Source organism: Saimiri boliviensis, chromosome 20, assembly GCF_048565385.1.
Source record: "Saimiri boliviensis isolate mSaiBol1 chromosome 20, mSaiBol1.pri, whole genome shotgun sequence".
Taxonomy (NCBI): domain Eukaryota; kingdom Metazoa; phylum Chordata; class Mammalia; order Primates; family Cebidae; genus Saimiri; species Saimiri boliviensis.
In genome coordinates this window covers 15,020,490-15,039,367 of record NC_133468.1, presented here as the reverse complement: position 1 = coordinate 15,039,367, position 18,878 = coordinate 15,020,490, and the positions used below count along the sequence as shown (strand labels likewise).

Sequence of the window (18,878 nt, the reverse complement as noted above, 5' to 3'; positions counted from 1 at the left end):
CTCGTGATAAAGTTAGGAAAACTCCAGGGTGCCCTAGTATTCATGCTCTAGTGCCCTGGAGGCATGCGTTAAAATGAGAACATTGTCACATGGAAGTGTTCCTCTATCCTATTTGAGAATACACTAAGCCCTTAAGGGGAAATTAAGGAGTCTGGCACACACATGGACTGTAGTTGGTCTTGAATAACTATCCTGCTTACAGAAACAGGATCGTGCCGGGTGCAACAGCTCACGCAGGCCAATCACGAGGTCAAGAGTTCGAGACCAGCCTGGCCAACATAGTGAAACCTGTCTCTACTAAAAATACAAAAAATTAGCTGGGCATGGTGGTGGGCACCTGTAATCACAGCTGCTTGGGAGGCTGAGGCAGGAGAATCGTTTGAACCTGGGAGGCGGAGGTTATAGTGAGCTAAGATTGCGCCACTGGACTCCATCCAGCTTGGCAACAGTGTGAGACTCCGTCTCAAAAAAAAAAAAAAATAGTAAAAATAAAAAAACAAAACCAGGATCAGAGTGGGAGCTCTCTTACTGGCTACATGAAGCAACAGTTGTTTAGCATGGTGGGAAATGAACTCTCTGATAGCATGAGGAGCCTAATTCCAATTAGTAGTAGCTAAGAACCATGACGTGTTAGAACACCAAGCTTGATGTTAGATTCTTTCCAGTTCACTAAAGTGGAAAGACACTAGAGGAGGTAAGCGTCGTGCTAGGATGTTGTCATTTCTTTGATCCAGGAGGCCAGCTCCATAACCCCCTCCTCATTTCTCTTTGTGCTTCTCCTACTAAAGCAACAACCCGGCACACAAGTACTATTTGGCAGTGGACCCCGTGTCCGGCTCACTCTACGTGTCCGACACCAACAGCCGGAGAATCTACCGCGTCAAGTCTCTGAGTGGAGCCAAAGACCTGGCTGGGAATTCGGAAGTCGTGGCAGGGACTGGAGAGCAGTGTTTACCCTTTGATGAAGCCCGCTGTGGGGACGGAGGGAAGGCCATAGATGCAACCCTGATGAGCCCAAGAGGTAAAGGCCATCAAAGAAGAGTCCCCTATCCCAGATAAAGCTTTGCCACAAGCTTGGCTTTCTTCTTATCAGAACTGAAGGGCCGGGTGCAGTGGCTCACGTCTGTAATACCAGCACTTGGGGAGGCCAAGGCGGGTGAATCACAAGGTCTGGAGTTCAAGACCAGCTTGGCCAGCCTGGTGAAACCCCATCTCTACTAAAAATACAAAAAATTAGCCAGGCATGGTAGAATGCACCTGTAATTCCAGGTACTCAGGAGGCTGAGGCAGGAGAATTGCTTGAACCTAGGAGATGGAAGTTGCAGTGAGCTGAGATCAAGCCACTGCACTCCAGCCTGGGGAAAAAGAGTGAGACTCTGTCTCAAAAAAAAAAAAAAAAAAAAAAAAATCGCATAACTGCAGTAAGCCCAACAATCCAAAACATAGCTTTCCCTATAATCATTTAACTCAGATAGATTGCTTTGGTGTGTGGATGGGTGTTTAGAAAGAAAACCATATTTATGTATTTGAAGTAAACTTGATCATGCACATATGCTCCAAATGGAAAGTGAAGGGGATTGTGCCTGGAGATTTCTACTGCTGCCAGTCACAAAGCGTCAGGGGAAATGCTGGCTCCAGGGCCAGAGTGCCAGCTGTATGGGCTGGAGGCAGAAAAAAGCCCAGTGAGGGGCCTCTGGCCACGCCCAGACTTTCATGGTAGACAGCAATGTGTATGAAGTCTAAAATGCAGTGCCTCGCATGCTGTAAATGCCCAATAAATGGTAGTAATTAAGAATGGGTATAATTTCCAGGGGTCCAGGATAGAGGAGTTCTGGGAACTCATAGGTCTCTATTTGAAAAGGACTAAAAATACTTAACATAAAGGAGCAATCATCTGAAAGTCCGATTCCTGTTAGCATTTTTAGCTACTGTGAAAGCAGCAGGGCAGCATGGATTAAGAAGGCAAAGCCGTGTACTTGGGCACTGGGGCAAAGACACTAAATAAATAGAAGCCATATCTGTGTCTTACCAGCCCTGCTGCAACAGGGAAATGCTAGGGCCCAGTGTCCCCTGGGGCACTGAAGTGCTGATTGGAGTCCAGCTTAACTGGGAATACTTCCTGAAGCATATCCCTTGAATTGGGAGTTTGTGACTACAAGAATCATCGTTTCTCAACCTCACCGCTGCAATCAGTTGTGAAGTATATTCAAGTAACTTACTACTAATAATGTTTAGGGTAATGAACTTCGGAAATAACTTCTTTCCTAAAGAGAGCAGATGCAAGGTTATTTCCTGCTTCATTCATTTGCAGCCTTGGTTCATTTGCAGTCCAAGGAGCATGTTTTCTTCAGTTGCAGGGAAGAGGGTGGTGATTTAGCCAGCACCCTAGGCTATACAAATCCCAGCACAGTGCTCATGAGAAAGGATCTTGCCTTAGAAGGCCGAGAGCCACTGCTCTGAGGGTACTAATCAATTCCAGTAAGGTCTCTGGTCTAAGCAGAGAGGGCTCAGCAAGACAACTCATCTCCCACCTCCACCCCACAATCCTATCCCTTTCCAGGAGATAAATCCACGCTGCTTGTCTTGCTCAGGTATTGCAGTAGACAAGAATGGGCTCATGTACTTTGTTGACGCCACCATGATCCGGAAGGTTGACCAGAACGGAATCATCTCCACCCTGCTGGGCTCCAATGACCTCACTGCTGTCCGGCCGCTGAGCTGTGATTCCAGCATGGATGTAGCCCAGGTGGGACTCTCTCTTAATTTCTCTTCACTAAGCAACACCTGCCTCATGGCCTGAGGTTCTTACCTGCTTCCCGTTTGGGTTGGAAGTGGAATAGGAGGGGGAGATAAGGATACAGATCACAGCGTTGCTTAGAGAAAGCCCAAGATAAGCTAAACAGCAAGATGGGATAGAAAATGTCAGATAGGTATGAGAGAGAGAGAGAGAGAGTAAGAGAGAGGGAAAATCTGTTGAGAAGAGTGAAGCCGGTGACACACTCCAGCCATGGCAGATCACAGGGTAGAAGTTGCTGTGTGATTACCTCTCTTCTCCATCATTATTGCAGGTGGAGAATGAACTGTACGGTGTTATATGTCAATCAGAACTTCCCTGTTAATCTGAAAGGATTGCATCCTCAGTATATAAACCTTTACTTTGTGCAGTAGTAACTAGAGAAGAGCCCTCTGCGATATCACCCAAAGCGTGTGTTTAGTCTGGGCTCTTACAGAGGCGGAGAACAGAGGCTCACTCACATGTACAACATTTGTTCTCAGACAGCCTGGAATGTACATTCAGCCTTTCTATAATGGCCTTTTCAACCCTTGGCCAACCTCATAAATTTCAGCTCAAGTTCCACAACAGACTGACAACTTGCTACTGAGATTTTTATTTCGAATTCCACAGAGGAAAGATGTGTCTGGTTCCGTTTGTTTTTTAAAGCGAACACTCCAGTTGTAGTTTGCCGGCGAGCCTGCACTTCGGCTGCTCTTGGATAACAGCCACCTTCCAAGCCACATGGCTCCTTTTTGTGAATTAGATACAGGTGCCGCCTCTAAATGAGCATAGCTTCCATAGGCGTCCGCTTGGAGAGCACAGTATGGGCTGGATGGCATGGTCTCTTGGGCAGTGAACTACCCGTGCAACCATATAGGACAGCTCTGATGCTGATCCAACTGTCTGGAGCTGAGAAGCAGCATCACAGGTAGAGCTGATGGCCTGTTCTGGCCATGGCAGGTGACATCGTAGAAAATATGTATTTCATTGTCTCTTCTTCTCCATCACACCCACTCAGCATGGGCAATGAGGAGTTGTTCAGTGAAAAGCATTTCTAATACAGTGTGTTATTAAAAAGCTGTCCTTTTTCCTAGATACATAAAACCAGTAAGTGTCCTACAGTTAAACACTGGACGTATTAAAGACCGTTCTTTAACCTGATATCACATCATCCACAGGTTCGTCTGGAGTGGCCAACAGACCTTGCTGTCAATCCCATGGATAACTCCTTGTATGTTCTAGAGAACAACGTCATCCTTCGAATCACCGAGAACCACCAAGTCAGCATCATTGCGGGACGCCCCATGCACTGCCAGGTTCCGGGCATTGACTACTCACTCAGCAAACTGGCCATTCACTCTGCCCTGGAGTCAGCCAGTGCCATTGCCATTTCTCACACTGGGGTCCTTTACATCACTGAGACAGATGAGAAGAAGATTAACCGTCTACGCCAGGTAACAACCAACGGGGAGATCTGCCTCTTAGCCGGGGCAGCCTCGGACTGTGACTGCAAAAACGATGTCAATTGCAACTGCTATTCAGGAGATGATGCCTATGCGACTGACGCCATCTTGAATTCCCCATCATCCTTAGCTGTAGCTCCAGATGGTACCATCTATATCGCAGACCTTGGAAATATTCGGATCAGGGCGGTCAGCAAGAACAAGCCCATTCTTAATGCCTTCAACCAGTATGAGGCTGCATCCCCCGGGGAGCAGGAGTTATACGTCTTCAACGCTGATGGCATCCACCAATACACTGTGAGCCTGGTGACAGGGGAGTACTTGTACAATTTCACATATAGCGCTGACAATGATGTCACTGAATTGATTGACAATAATGGGAATTCCCTGAAGATCCGTCGGGACAGCAGTGGCATGCCCCGTCATCTGCTCATGCCTGACAACCAGATCATCACCCTCACCGTGGGCACTAATGGAGGCCTCAAAGTCGTGTCCACACAGAGCCTAGAGCTTGGCCTCATGACCTATGATGGGAACACTGGGCTCCTGGCCACCAAGAGCGATGAAACAGGATGGACGACTTTCTATGAGTAAGTGGGTTGGTAAAGCATCTCTGAAGAGCCCTTCCCTTGCCCTAGCTGGCATCAGTGCTGGCCATTCATGTCGCTTTTTCAATTGCTTTTTCACGTTGTCTTCCTAACTTTAATGATTTCTTATGGCCTCCAGATATTCATGTCCCCTCTCCCAGACTCTTAAATGACTCGCTCTATTAGGTCTCTGCTATTGAGCATCCTCCCTAGTAGAGTTGGGAATTCCTGTTGCCTGCCTGCTGTTCAGATTTCAGGATGTTGGACACGCGGAGCACCTGGGAGATAAAGTGTTGATTAACTCTGCTGATTATTCATGTTTGCCATGGGTGCAGAAATTAGAACCTAAAAGGCAAGATCCCAGTGGGGCTCCCGTAATTTGCCAATATGTCCAGCAACACACTTGCACCGACAGGTAGATAAACTCTGACTTCCCTCTTTAGCAGAAGCAGATCAATACGGATAAAGCGCTAGGTATATTAAGAGATGCTAGAGCTGGTCATATTTCCCCTAACGATTATCTCATAGTTAATAGTCCTGCCGCTTGTTTTGCAAAAAGCTGTCTTTCCTAGCTCCTGCAGGCAGTTCTTGGTCAAAGTGCCTGCTGCTGTAGGTAGTAGCCGGTGGGATGCTGGCCGAAGGAATTTACTAGGCATAGTTCTCCCAATGGCTGGCTGAGACCGGAGCAGAATTTATAAATATCTGGCTCTCCTGGCTGATGAAAGAGTGTGTTAACCCCTAAGTAGTTGGAGTCCTTGCTTGCTCTCTGTCTGGATGCTGCTGCTAGCTGAGAATGTAGTAAGTTAGGGAGGGTTGGCACAGAGAAAGAAAGGGGACAGGAGGGAGAACAGAAAACCTCATTGTTGATCATTCCTAAATCCAGCAAGGTTCACTTCCTGTTTGTGTGCCAGTGGACTTGGGAGAATGTAAAAGGAAGCTCTTGCCACCTGCTGGATATTTGCTGCATTACAGAAAAATTGCTTTCCCTAGTTCTGACTCTTCTTTGGGCAACTCTTTCTCAGACTTCTGAAGCATCTTAATGCCCTTTAGGACCCTGGGGTTTGGATCAAACTTCACCAGCCAGTGATTCTGCCCTTGAGGGTACCATCTGAGTGCCGTCCTTGGCTCCCACACCGAGTTAGGTTGAAGCTATGCACTCACCCAAACCCCTCCTGGATTTGCATCTTCCTTTCTGACAGTTCTACCCAAAGACCGAATGCATTTCAGAAATAATTTGTTGGCTCTCCCGAAAGGGGAAAAAACTTCCCTCTCAGGGAGGCCAGCCTGAACTGGGCCTGGCTTAGAGACTGTCATAAAGAAGCTTGGATTCAGGTGCATCCACAGATCTGAACTCTAAAAGGGAAAGGATTTTCCAGAAAGTGTCCCTAGTTTAATGAAAACATAGGCACAATTTATAAATGTGCTTGCAAATGTTCAGAAGGTACATTGAAACTGAATGATTTTTTTATCTTAACTTGATAAGTTGCTCCTTTTTTCATAATGTAGATAAATCTAATGATCACAAATTCTCCATTGTGGGGTTCAAATGCGTAAGGTTTTCTTTTCTACCTGAAAAGATGCTGAGTTCCTTTTGTTTTATGGTACTTTTGGCACATGACCAGCCAACTGGCAGACACACAACCAACTTAAAAATCAGACACAACTTAACCTACTGTCAGGGCAGTGCAGTCAAGACCAACACTGCATAGCCTTAGCCAACACTTCAGAGAAAATGTGACGAAGAAAACCACACTCCTGACCTCAGATGATCCACCCACCTTGGCCTCCGAACGTGCTGGGATTACAGGTGTGAGCCACTGCACCTGACCACATTCGGTCTTTTTAACACCTCACTTTGCATTTCACCTGCTCTCTTCCCACCTCCCAGTGCTGCCTGCTGGTCTCCCGTCCCCTGCAGGAGCGGAGTCTGCCTTAGCAAACTTGGGGCTTGGAGGGGCAGAAAAACACATCACCCTTAAAGGCAGGCCCTCCAGAAGACAGAAATGATAAAGAGCCTCTTTAGACATGTTCAACTCCTTCTCCCAGTCCAGCAACTGGGGAAAGAGCAAATGTCAGGTCAAATGAAACGATGGAAGCTGACTTCCCATGGAGGGGGGTTCAAGAGTTATTTTACAGAATAAGCTGGCATGTAATTCATGAAGGCTGGAATGGGCTCCTTTAAAAGTTGCCTTTCTCTCTCTTCTTTGTCCTGGGAAGTGGAGAGCTGGGCAGAAATCGGGCTGATATGGGAATGCCCTTTGGAAACCCTACCATGCCTGCTAAGTTCCCAGACTAGGGAAGATCAGCTTGTATTCCTGAAAAGAACAGTACCGCACTTAAAATTACACCCTCTACTCCCTATTCTCTCTCCACTCTCGCCCTTCTTTATTTTAGTCCTTAGTACCTATTACTCGCCATCTGACATACTCTCTCTTTCCTATCTTGGTTTAGTTTTGCCCTCTTCAGCCAGCATGATTGCAAGAATTTTGCCCCGTTTTCTTCCCAGCCATATCTTCAGTGCCTTGAACTGTGTTTGGGACATCATAGGCTCTTGATGAATATGTATTGACTAAATAATTCAAAGGCAGCCTCCAGCCTCACTCCAGCCAAGGCTGGGCCAGTTCCATTGGGTTGGCATTGAGATTCCATTGCTGGAACTCAGTGCCCCGCTCCTACATGCAGAGTTATTTGCAAAAAGTCCTACATCTGAAGATGCTCCTTGGGGGAAGTAAAGTAGAGCTGGAGGCAGCGGAATCTTCTTAAAAGTTAAAGAAAATCTGTTTTTCTCCCTTTGGCCCATGAGATTCTAGTCCCTACCCTAAAGCTCTGTTCCCGAAAGTAGAAACTTCAGTTCCTACCACTTCTCTCAGAAGGAAGCTCATCAGCCTGTGCATTGTGACTCCAAACTACAGTGCATTGGAATTAAAATCCTTGCCCTCATCCCGAGAACGTACTTGTCAGCAGGAGGAGGAACTGTCTGTTACTGAGTACCGCACTAGACACCCCATACCCAAATACTTAGAATTGCTTTATTTTCTGATTTTTAAATACTTTTTGTTTCTGCTTATTAAACATGAAAGTATTGATTACAAGTAATTTGTTTTTTATGAGGCAGAGTCTTGCTCTGTTGCCCAGGCTAGAGTGCAGTGGCGCGATCTCAGCTCACTGCAACCTCTACCTCCCAGATTCAAGCGATTCTCCTGCCTCAGCCTCCCAAGTAGCCGGGACAACAGGCATGCGCCACCATACCCAGCTAATTTTTGTATTTTTAGTAGAGACAGGATTTCACCATGTTGGCCAGGATGGTCTCAATCTCTTGACCTCATGATCTGCCAGCCTCAGCCTCCCAAGTGCCAGGATTACAGGCATGAGCCACGATGCCCAGCCAATTACAAGTAATTTCTAAATGATGGGAAAATGCAAAGAAGAAAATAAAGATTAGTCAAAATTCCATACAGCAAAACCACCATTAACATTTAAATGTCTATATTTTCAGAGAATTTCTTCTACCTATAGATACTGACATTTTTTACGCCTCCCTGAAAAAAAAAAGCTACTGTCAGGGGAATGTATTTTGTATTCCACTCTTCCACTCAACATGGGTAGATTTGTCCATGCCGATAAACAGAAACCCATGTTGTCAGTCTTGACAGCTTCGTAGGTTTCTACTTTACGGCTAGATCATCAGTTATTTCACGAATCTGCCATCAAGGAACATCTAGGTGGTTCTAAGTTGTCACTATTGTAAATAGCACCTTTGTCCCCCTGCCTGGACAGGTAAGAAAGGTAAAAATTACCTTAATTCCAGATAAGAAAGCACAGACGGAACCACCCTTTTCTTGGGGTTGTGCTACTGTCCAATGAGCACATAGTGATGGCAGTACTGCTAACGGCTAAACAATACACCTGCGTCAACCAGAGCTTTGCTTTACCTTGGTGCAATTTTTGGAAAAATGAACAACCGCTTAAAAAAAAAAAAAAAAAAAAAAAAAAAAAAAAAAAAGCACAGAGGAGCCCTGTTGATTTAGCAGACCTGAGTCCCCACCCCTCTTTACAACACCAGGGCTTTCCAGGGAAGACATGGTCTGCGCCACCCCTGCCTGGGGCCCTGGGCAAGTGATAGGGGTGGATCCTAAGTGCACAGTGATTCCTGCTTCAGGATCTCCATCCTCTCTCCCCCAGCACCTTGACCTAGCCCGGTGTCCAGCTTAATGTGATTGCACGCTCAGCTTTCAAACTTCTGCGGAGCTTGCTGTTTCCAGTTCTTCCCAGAAGCAAAATCACTCAGATCCCCAAAATCCTGAGCCAGATCTGCGCTTCTTCACTCCAAAAACACTTCCTAAGTGCGCTCTGTCTTTGATGTTGTAATCCTAAGCCCTAAGCTACAACGTCAAACAGGCCACAGCGCTCCTTTCCACTGCTCACAGGCTCTCCCCACAGGGACCTTCCTCCGAGGACCCCCATATCCCTACGTGCTGCACAAGCTTTAGTTTCCATCCCTCAGAACCTGCCAGCTTTTTCCCTCCCCACAGTCCAAAGGGAGTAATCCCCAGGGGTCCAGCCACTCATCTTTCTTTTTTACCCTCCAAGCAAATGTCTTCATTGCTCCGCCTTCTTCCTCCCCTTCCTCCTCCAGTAACGAGACTCATCTGGGAGAGCTCAAAGGTCTCTACATGCAGACCTTGGAATGAGCCTGCTTTCCTTTCCCAGGTGTGAGAAGGGCCCGGCTCTCAGAGTACAGTGGGTCTTCCAAGGTGGGGAAAGGCTGTCCCAACTACAAGGCGTCTTGCTGAAGGGAGAGAAAACACCACAGCGTGAGAAAAGAGGAAAGTTGACACATATACATAAAGAAAGAGGCCCCAGTGTCAGGCCGTTTGCAGGCAGTACGGCATGATCACTAGTGTCCCTAGACTTGGGTACTGAGGACAACTGATGGTCAGGGAGTCACTGGGAAACTGTCTTAGAAGACTGCTTGGGAAGTGGAGCCATTGGTGATTGAGGGACCTAAGATCAGATTCCATGCAGCCAGGCTTTCTATGCTGAGCCAGCATGTGCAGGTGGCATTTGGCACAAGCTGACGGTCCAGAGGCCTAGGAGGTGACAAGTGAGACAACATTGGACCCCAGTAGAAGAATCAGGGCATGGATGGTCTCAAATGCCTGATTTTTATTTGATTGAGCAACCAATGGGAAGAGTGGTGTTTGTTTAGTAGAGAACTGATGCGGTGAAATTGATATTTTGGGAATATTAATTTGGTGGCTTTGTAGAACACATGAATTAAAAAGCAAGAGAGGACCAGGTGCAAGGCTCACACCTGTAATCCCATCACTTTGGGAGGTCAAGGCGGGCGTATCACCTGAGGTTAGGCCAATATAGCAAAATCTCATCTCTACTAAAAATACAAAAATTAGCCAGGCGTGGTGGTGTGTGCCTGTTATCCCAGCTACTCAGGAGGCTGGGACAGGCAGGAGAATCACTTGAACCCTGGAGGCGGAGGTTGCAGTGAGCAGAGATCGTGCCACTGCACTCCAGCCTGGGACAGAGCGAGACTCTGTCTCAAAAAATAAATAAATAAATAAATAAAAGCAAGAGAGGCCCACAGGTGGCTGTTCTCTGTACACTGTAACTGGAGGAAGCCTGAGACCAGGTGAAATGTTTACCACGAGCTGAAGTCAGTTATATCAGTGGGTTTCTCAGGGCACAATGGGGTTTTGACTGTGACCAGGGGCCTCAGTGAGATGTACCACCCAGCCAACCCACCTTCCCAGCTCTCTCTTTCTCTGGCCCTATGAGTCTTGGGAACACTTTCAGCCCCAGTGACTGCTGCCAACCAGTGTTTCTCTCCCCCCAGCTATGACCATGAAGGCCGCCTGACTAACGTGACGCGCCCCACGGGAGTGGTGACCAGTCTGCACCGGGAAATGGAGAAATCTATTACCATTGACATTGAGAACTCCAATCGTGACGATGATGTCACAGTCATCACCAACCTCTCTTCAGTTGAGGCCTCCTACACAGTGGTACAAGGTGAGCCTCCGCCCATGCCATCCTACCCCCAAACTCACCCACAGACCCAGAGCCCAGCCAAGCCCAGCATGTGAGCCTGGGAGGACTTCCAGGGACCCAGCATACCCCTCAGCTTTCCATTTTATTCAAGTGTCCACCGCAAACTAACCTTATAAGAAGTCAATCTTATCGAAAATGACTTAATCAGATACAGCAGAATGTCATCTACACTCAACCAATGTCTAGATATTTGAACTGTCTACGTAGTTACCTGAAAATGTCATTTTCCTCCCCACATACTCACTCCCTACTTCTTACCCTTCCACCACCACCTCTCCCCACCAACCCAGTACGCATAATTATCTTCTCAAAGGCCGTTTATTCTCTTGGCCCGCCACTAGATTTCCTATTTTCTTGTTCCATCCTGATTCTCTCTTTTAAGCATTTGTTTGAAGAGTTGGTTGCCCTGGGACTGGAGCTCTTTAACAATCTCTCTTCAAGACTGGGATCTCAAAGGTCTCTGACCACCCTGTGTTTATTGTTGCTATTAGACATGTTTTGCAGTCCAGGGCAAGCACTGGGGCTGGCCAGAAAATGAATTATGCCTATTAATTTTTCTTTTAATTAAGATATAATGTCAGTGGGCTAGCCTGTTGTTAGAGGATAAAAGTGTCCTCTCAGTAGATAAATGGTGACATTTCTGGACTATTATCCCACAGCAGAGCCTGTTTCAATGACTCTATTTCTGCTCTGCCAAATGATTAATGATGTAGATTCTGTCCTGTGTGATGGCTGGAGCCACAGGAGCGACAGGTACACACTTGCTCACTGCCCCAAAAGCTGACATCCCAGAGGCCAGCCCAGGCCACTCCTTTGTCCAGACAGCCAGGAAGCAGTGTATCTGTAAAAGGAGTCTCTGACTCACATTTCCTTCCTGTAACTTTTCGATAAAGGAAAAGGTCAGAAGTCTGATTGACTCGTGTAGCTTCCATTGGGGAAGATAAACACATTATCAGCACCCACTGGCTCCATCTCCCTCATGTATGTGAGTCTCTTCAGAGTTCTCTTGAGTGAAGGTGGTATCAGGCACAGTCAGCAGTTAAAGCATGAGGATGGGGAAGGTTGATTCTTCTCTTGATTTTATTAGAAAATCCTGGGCTTTGATTTGCAGTGGATCTGACCTGTGGCTAGACCAGCAACACTGGGTTTAGATAGCAGGCAAAAGGGGGAAAAAATTTAAGTCATTTGTCTTTCATGTTTTCTTTTTTTGTATAAGCTAAAATATATATATATTAAGGTTTGGGAATTTGATTGACACAAATTGTGTAGGCAATAGACATCTTTAAGTGTTTAAATGTGCTATCAATAGTCTTCAGTGAGTACAAGAAACATCATGGTATAATTATTTCTGGAGTGCCACGTATTATGTTTTTCTTACATGGATCAGTAGTATCTCTGCTACTTACCTTCACATGGTATATGTGCTAATTGAAGGCAGCCTTAGACTGATGGCTGCAAAGTACCATGGAAACCCGTTAAAAAAAAATAAGGGTTCTATTCTCTTCTGACTAACAGAGTGGATAATTTATTTCCCTATCCCCACCCCCACTTACATTTTTCCAGATCAAGTGCGGAACAGCTACCAACTCTGTAATAATGGTACCCTAAGGGTGATGTATGCTAATGGGATGGGTGTCAGCTTTCACAGCGAGCCCCACGTCCTGGCAGGCACCATCACCCCCACCATTGGGCGTTGCAACATCTCCCTGCCTATGGAGAATGGCTTAAACTCCATTGAGTGGCGCCTGAGAAAGGAGCAGATTAAAGGCAAAGTCACCATCTTTGGCAGGAAGCTCCGGGTAAGTGGTTCCACCCAATCTGTTACCACAGCGTGGGAGGGGATACACCCTTTCCTCAGAGCTGAGAAAGTTTCCCAGCTTCAAAGCCTCTAATACTCTTTTTATTCGCTGGAAAAGGCAAACTTCGCTTCGAAGGTAGACGCCATCTCCCTTTGGGACTCATCCCTTGGGGAAAACGTTCATTTCCTAGGACTGAAAACAGCAGCCATTTCCTGCTCTGGGGACTTACATTACGCTGTAACTAGAGACAGCTTTGGTCTCTTTTCACCCTTGCCGTCTTCTTTCTCAAATTTCACTGTCTGGTCAACTCACCCAGTGAATTGGTGTTTGTGCCTACTATGTGCCGGGTAATTTGCTAAGTACTGGAAGAACAAAAATTTTAAAGTATCTTCTTTGCACTCAAGGAATTGCATGTGTGATAAAAGATGCAGACACAGGATAATCACAGGTTAAGTGAAAAAAACCGAGGTACATGCAGGGTGTGATGGGATCCCAGAGATGTCACTCCACCTGAGAGGTTCAGGGAAGATTTCCCAAGAGGAAGTAACAATAAACCTCAGTGGGGAGTTTTAGCCAACCCTAGTTTTCCCAGTACAGGTGACTTGCCCCACGTGACATCTTTTTTAAAGAATGTATCACATTTATTGAGGATTACAGTGATGTAAATCCTATGTTAAATGCTTTGCTTGTGTTATCTTATTGTAACTTTTTCAATAGTCCCATGAAGATAATTATTACTAACTCCATTTTTCAGATAAGAAAACACAGACTCAGGGAAACTATATTACCTGTCCAAGGAGGCAATGGCTAGAAAGGGCGATGCCAGGACTTGACCCCAGGTCTCTCTTTCTGTCTGGCTCACTTGTCAGTGTGTCACATAGCTTCCTGTTTATCCATGATCATCCAGGTCATCTCAGCAGATGTGGATTCTGCTCCAGTCACTTATCTGTCACCGAGAGGGAACAGTTCCTACCATCATGCTAAACCCTTTTCTGGGGAAGGGGAATGAATACTGGGTATCCCAATCTTTATCAAATTCAGCACATATTTACTGAGCACCTACTATGAGCCAGGCACTGTGCTATGCACCTAATGGCATATAAAGCAAAGCCCCTAACTTCCTGCACCTTACCTTCAGGGTGGGGGGAGATGGGAAAGAGAGGGGCAGATAAGTAACCTGATAAAGAAAAATAAATGAAAACAAGACAAGCACTAGGCAGTCAGTAAACAATGGAACAAGGAGTTTATCAAATGCCTGGAAGTCCCTGAGAGTAGAAGCCTGAGTATTGGCAAAGCTTGGGTCGTAACTTTTGCTGTGTAACTGGATTGAAATCCAGCCAGCCCCGGTGGCCTCCCTGCAGAGCCAGCCCCCTCCATATTAAGATTCCACCTTTGTCTGGCTGAAGTTCAAGTCTCCATATTAGGAGATCAGCAGTCTCCCATGTTTTTCTTCCTCTGCTGATATCTGCAAAGTTGCAAACTACAGTATCTTTCTAAAGACAAAAATGGAATGAGATTAGTAGCTAAATCCTTAATGACTGGATTTCAGGGCCGTGTAATTGATTTTTGATATGCTGCACTGTAGAAGTTGATTATAAGTAGTAATCATGCCTTTTCTCTGATAAATCAGTTATGCATTTTGACTAAGTTTTCAAAATAAAGATAAATATGGCCCTAAAATAAAGTGGCTATAATCCCAACTCCGAATATTAAAAATCTTAATAATGGTACTTGCGGTAATTAGCCCAAGTTAGGCACGCAAGTCTTATAACTGAATTTCTGCCAGGGTTAGATTTGCTGGCATCGTGTTTATGCAAATCAAAACACAGCTTTATCTATCAACACCTCAACATTTAATTGTCTGGTGTTAGTTCCTGTAACAACAATCACATATCCATTTAGCTCTCTTAAATGAAAATCACTATGAGATTATAACAGGTTGAGTGGACTGAAAATGTAATTTGAAAATGAGGGAGAAAGCCTGGAATTTATTTGCATCTCATTTATTTTAATTCAGTTCATAAACTGTTTAGTGAATGAAATAAAAGCAACTTCTGGAAATTGCAGGAGAGCAATTGGAAGAAGGTGTAAGGGAAAGGTTGAGTGTGATGTGGATGAAGGGAACATGGGAGTGGCCATTTCATCAAATATTTCACGAGACCCATGGCAGGGAATTTGCAGCCGCTAAGCCAAAGTTACCCATTGGCCCCCATAAGGCAGGCAGGCTGTCTTGGCCAATGGCAATATGGGCTCTTATCTTTCTGTCTTAGTCTTGCTGTGTCTTTTCATCCCTGCTCCACTGTCAAATGGGGGCATGAAAGTCCTCATTTATTCAAAAGATGTTTACTAGGTGCCAACGCTACGTTCGGTACCATGGAATGAGTAGACTGGAGAGAGATAAAGAAAACTGAGTGCCACCACGTAGCTGGCAGTCTCATGGAGACGACAATATTAGTAGTGTGATTTAAGCTATAATACAGGCCCAAAGCACAAGGAAAGGGATACTTAATTGTATCAGCTGGAAGAGGATAGGCCACAGCCAGGTAAAAAATCAACCCTGAAATCTCATGGGCTTAACACATTGCAGTCCAAATGTGTCAGGTGGCTCTTCTTAACGAGGACTTGCTCCAGTTGCTCTGTCTTGAGATCCTGCCGTCTCAAGCCCAGGGCCTGTGCAGTAGCCGCAGCAAGGGAGGAGAGCTTGGGTGATTCACGAGGGCTTAATGAGCAGGCCTGGACACGGCAGGCCTCACTTCCTCCAACCCTGGTGAGAACACTGTCAGGGGACCTCAACTGAACGATAGGGAAGCCTGGAAAATGTTGTCTTTTCTGAGTGCCTATGAAGGTGATGAACAGAGACTTGGTGAGCACGCAGCAGACTGGTCGAGTCTCCCGCTTGACAAGGGATCAGCAAGGGCTTCACAGAGAAGCTGGAATCAGTTCTGAAGAGTAGTAAGAATCAGCCAGGCAGAGAGATGGAAAAGAGGTGATGGGACAGAGAGCGTTGCCTATGGAAAGGCCAAGAGGCCAAAAAGGGAGTGGCATTTCGGAAACCTAATTCAGTGTGGCAGACAGTCGTGGGGCAGAACAAGAAGACGTAGCCAGAGACTGCACATGGAAGGGAGCGTGATGGCAGGCTGACATTTATCCTGAGGGCAATGGGGGTCCTACCTGGACTTCATTAGCAGAGTGATGTGCTGGGCTGTGTGTAGCCTTAGAAAGCTCTCTCCAGGCAGGCGCAGTAGCTCACGTCTGTAATCCCAACACTTTGGGAGGCTAAAGTGGGAGGATTCTTTTAGTCTAGGAGTTGAAGGCCAGCCTAGGCAACAAAGCAAAACCCTGTTTCTAAAAAATAAAAATAAAAAATAAAAAAATTAAATAGCCAGGCGTGGCCAGGCACAGTAGCTCATGCCTGTAATCCTGGCACTTTGGAAGGCTGAGGCAGGAGGATCCCTTGAGCTCAGGAATTGGAGACCAGCCTGCACAACATAGGGAGACCCTGTTATGGGAGCGCCACACCTGTAGTCTCAGCTACCTGGGAGGCCAAAGGAGTTTGAGGCTGCAGTGAGTTATGATCAAGCCGTGTACTCCAGCCCAGCAACAGAGCAAGACCCTGTCTCAGAAAAACAGAAAGACCTCTCTGACTTCCTAGGGTATAGAAGAAGATAGGTGAGAAGCGGAAGAGACAGGAGAGGGACAGAAAGGAGAGTGCTGTGTTAGTCCAAACAAGAACCTAAATCATCAGCAGCAAGGAAAGAAAGAAGCTGGGGAGAGAGATTTGAGAGATGGCTAGCACATGAGGTTTGGGTGACTAGCAGGGCTGCTGTGTCACGCCGACCTTTTGACAGGCTCTCCCCGTGATCATGTAGGCCAGGAAGGCTGGGTGGACGTCCACGCTCTGTGAGCTGTGTGAAGAGAGTGGCTGGGAACTGAAACCCAAGCTCGAGATGTGAGATTCTGCTGGTCCCAGCCCTGCCTCTTGGAATGGGGAAGAAACTGAATGAACTTTGAAATGCAGCCATTTAACCAGCACCGTGTAATCACTGCTCCCTCTGTAGAGAGCAGGGAATTTGGGGAGAATGTGTGGGTATCATGCATGAAGCAAATGGCCTGACCTTCCCCGGGACTGGCAAGCTCTTGGGAGCCTGGTCAGCTGAGGGGTGTGAGGGCCCAAGGCTCTGAACATTCCTGGAATTTAGAGAAGACCAAAAATCTTAGTGGAGCCTTCACGATAGAACAGTGCCTCATGAAATTCCAACTCACCCAGGTACTCTTTCTTCCCACAGTCCTCGGGACGGAGGCACCTCTTAGCAGAGGAAAATGGCAGTGGCTCTTCCTTACAGGCTGGGGAAATGGAAGATGATTGCATATGGATAGACCAGGACCACCTCCTTTCACCAAAAGCTTTGTAATGGACTGTTAGTCCCTTCATTCCTGCATAAACTCAGTGCAGGGAAGATTTTCATTATACCTCCCAAGGACTCCTCAAAGAATCTCCTTTGAAAGAGTCTTCCCCTCCTCCCCTCACTGCCCTCCACTCCTTTCTTCACTCACTCTGGACTTGCAAAATCATGAAGCAGTTGCATCGTGAAATCTGTGAGCTCCATGAGTGCAGGGACCAGATCGCCCCTGTATCCCCGGTGACAAGTGCCACGTGGTAGGTACTCAGACAACAGGTGACAAAGAAAGATGTGATAACTGTGCCTTCTATAGGCTCCTTCTTAATGTGTAAATGTTCCCCCGCCAAAGCGGGTATAAATTCATAAATACATTGCCCCTGTGTCTGTCTGGAATCCTTCCACTGCAAGCGACAGGAAGTGCATTCAAACTACCTTAACACCGAAGAGCAGGCGCTGCCTTACCTAACATGGCCACCACAAGGGAGAAGCTGGCCTTAGAGACTCCAAGATGTCATCAGATGGTATATTCGTGTGTTTTCACGCTGCTGATAAAGACATACCTGAGACTGGGAAGAAAAGGAGGTTTAATTGGACTTACAGTTCCACATGGCTGGGGAGGCCTCGGAATCATGGTGGGAGGTGAAACGCACTGCTTACGTGATGGCATCAAGAGAAAATGAGGAAGAAGCAAAGGCGGAAACCCCTGATAAACCCATTAGATCTCGTGAGACCTATTCACTATCATGAGAATAGCACGGGAATGATCGGTCCCCCATGTTTCAATTACCTCCCCCTGGGTCCCTCGCACAACACATGAGAATGTTGGGAGACACAATTCAAATCAAGATTTGAGTGGGGACACAGCCAAACCATATCAGATGGACACCTCTCTCTCGCGCGCGCGCGCGCGCGCGCTCGCTCGCTCTCACTCGCTCTCGCTTTCTCACTCTCTCGCTCTCTCGCTTTCTCACAGCCCACTTCCAGCCTATGGCAGTGTTTCTCTCTCAACAATTAACCTAATTTTCCCCTATGAGAGACTGCTGTCCTCTTCACATTGTGGAGAGGTGGGGCAGGGTCAGTTCAGCCACACTTAGCCAAAGTTGTCTCTAGGCTTACATCATCACAGCTAAGTGAACCCAGAAGAAAAAGTAAGGGATCTCCCCCAGCATCTGTATTTTTCATAAAATATCTTATGGAAGAAGGATTGACCTGGCAGCGGGAGTTCACATTCCTGGACCAATCACTGGTCAGGGAGCTGGGGATCGGTGATGAGCCAGGCAGGCACAGGTCACATGACCATCCCTGCATCTTGTAATAGACATCTCAGTAAAAGCACCCAGACAGGAAAGCTCTAGAGAAAGAAGATGCTATACTCAAAAAAGAAACAAAGAGATACAAGGGTAAAATAAAAATATCCCACATACATTCTACATTCTCCATCCCTCCCAAGCCTAATCATAAGGTGAAACTCCTGGCCCTGAGGCTCTCTTGAGGCACTACCGCCTCCCACCCCAGCAAGCCTTATTTCTAGGCTTTTGGAATAGAGAACTAAAATCAACTCCTTCTATTAAGATTTAAAACTTCTGCTCATTCCTAAAATGGATTTTGTGCAGGATGGTTCTCGTTGAAAAGGAAAGCATATAACCACGCTCCAGGATATTTCTTCCTGATTATGATTTACATAGAGATTGAAGAAGCAAGAAACAGCTACATGTGTAGGTAGCAGAACAAAAGAAAAATTGCTTCCAAGATAATCTTCCATCATGATATTGGTATTAGTGTTATTA

The 18,878-nt window shown here is 46.4% G+C and overlaps 1 protein-coding gene and 1 non-coding gene across 16 annotated transcripts in view; both read left to right on the top strand.

Annotated features, from left to right (window-relative positions):
- TENM2 (teneurin transmembrane protein 2) overlaps nt 1-18,878 on the top strand; it is a 3,817,113-nt gene that overhangs the window by 3,772,776 nt on the left and 25,459 nt on the right. For all 15 annotated transcript variants that reach the window (XM_074390353.1, XM_074390351.1, XM_074390352.1 and 12 more), the window contains 5 exons: nt 789-1,021; nt 2,592-2,746; nt 3,955-4,829; nt 10,678-10,853; nt 12,456-12,691. In XM_074390353.1, the coding sequence (XP_074246454.1) occupies nt 789-1,021; nt 2,592-2,746; nt 3,955-4,829; nt 10,678-10,853; nt 12,456-12,691 (1,675 nt within the window). The remainder of the gene's footprint in view (nt 1-788; nt 1,022-2,591; nt 2,747-3,954; nt 4,830-10,677; nt 10,854-12,455; nt 12,692-18,878) is intronic.
- LOC120360445 (U4atac minor spliceosomal RNA) lies at nt 8,654-8,779 on the top strand. Its single transcript, XR_005576942.1, has one exon. It is a non-coding gene; the product is annotated as a U4atac minor spliceosomal RNA (small nuclear RNA).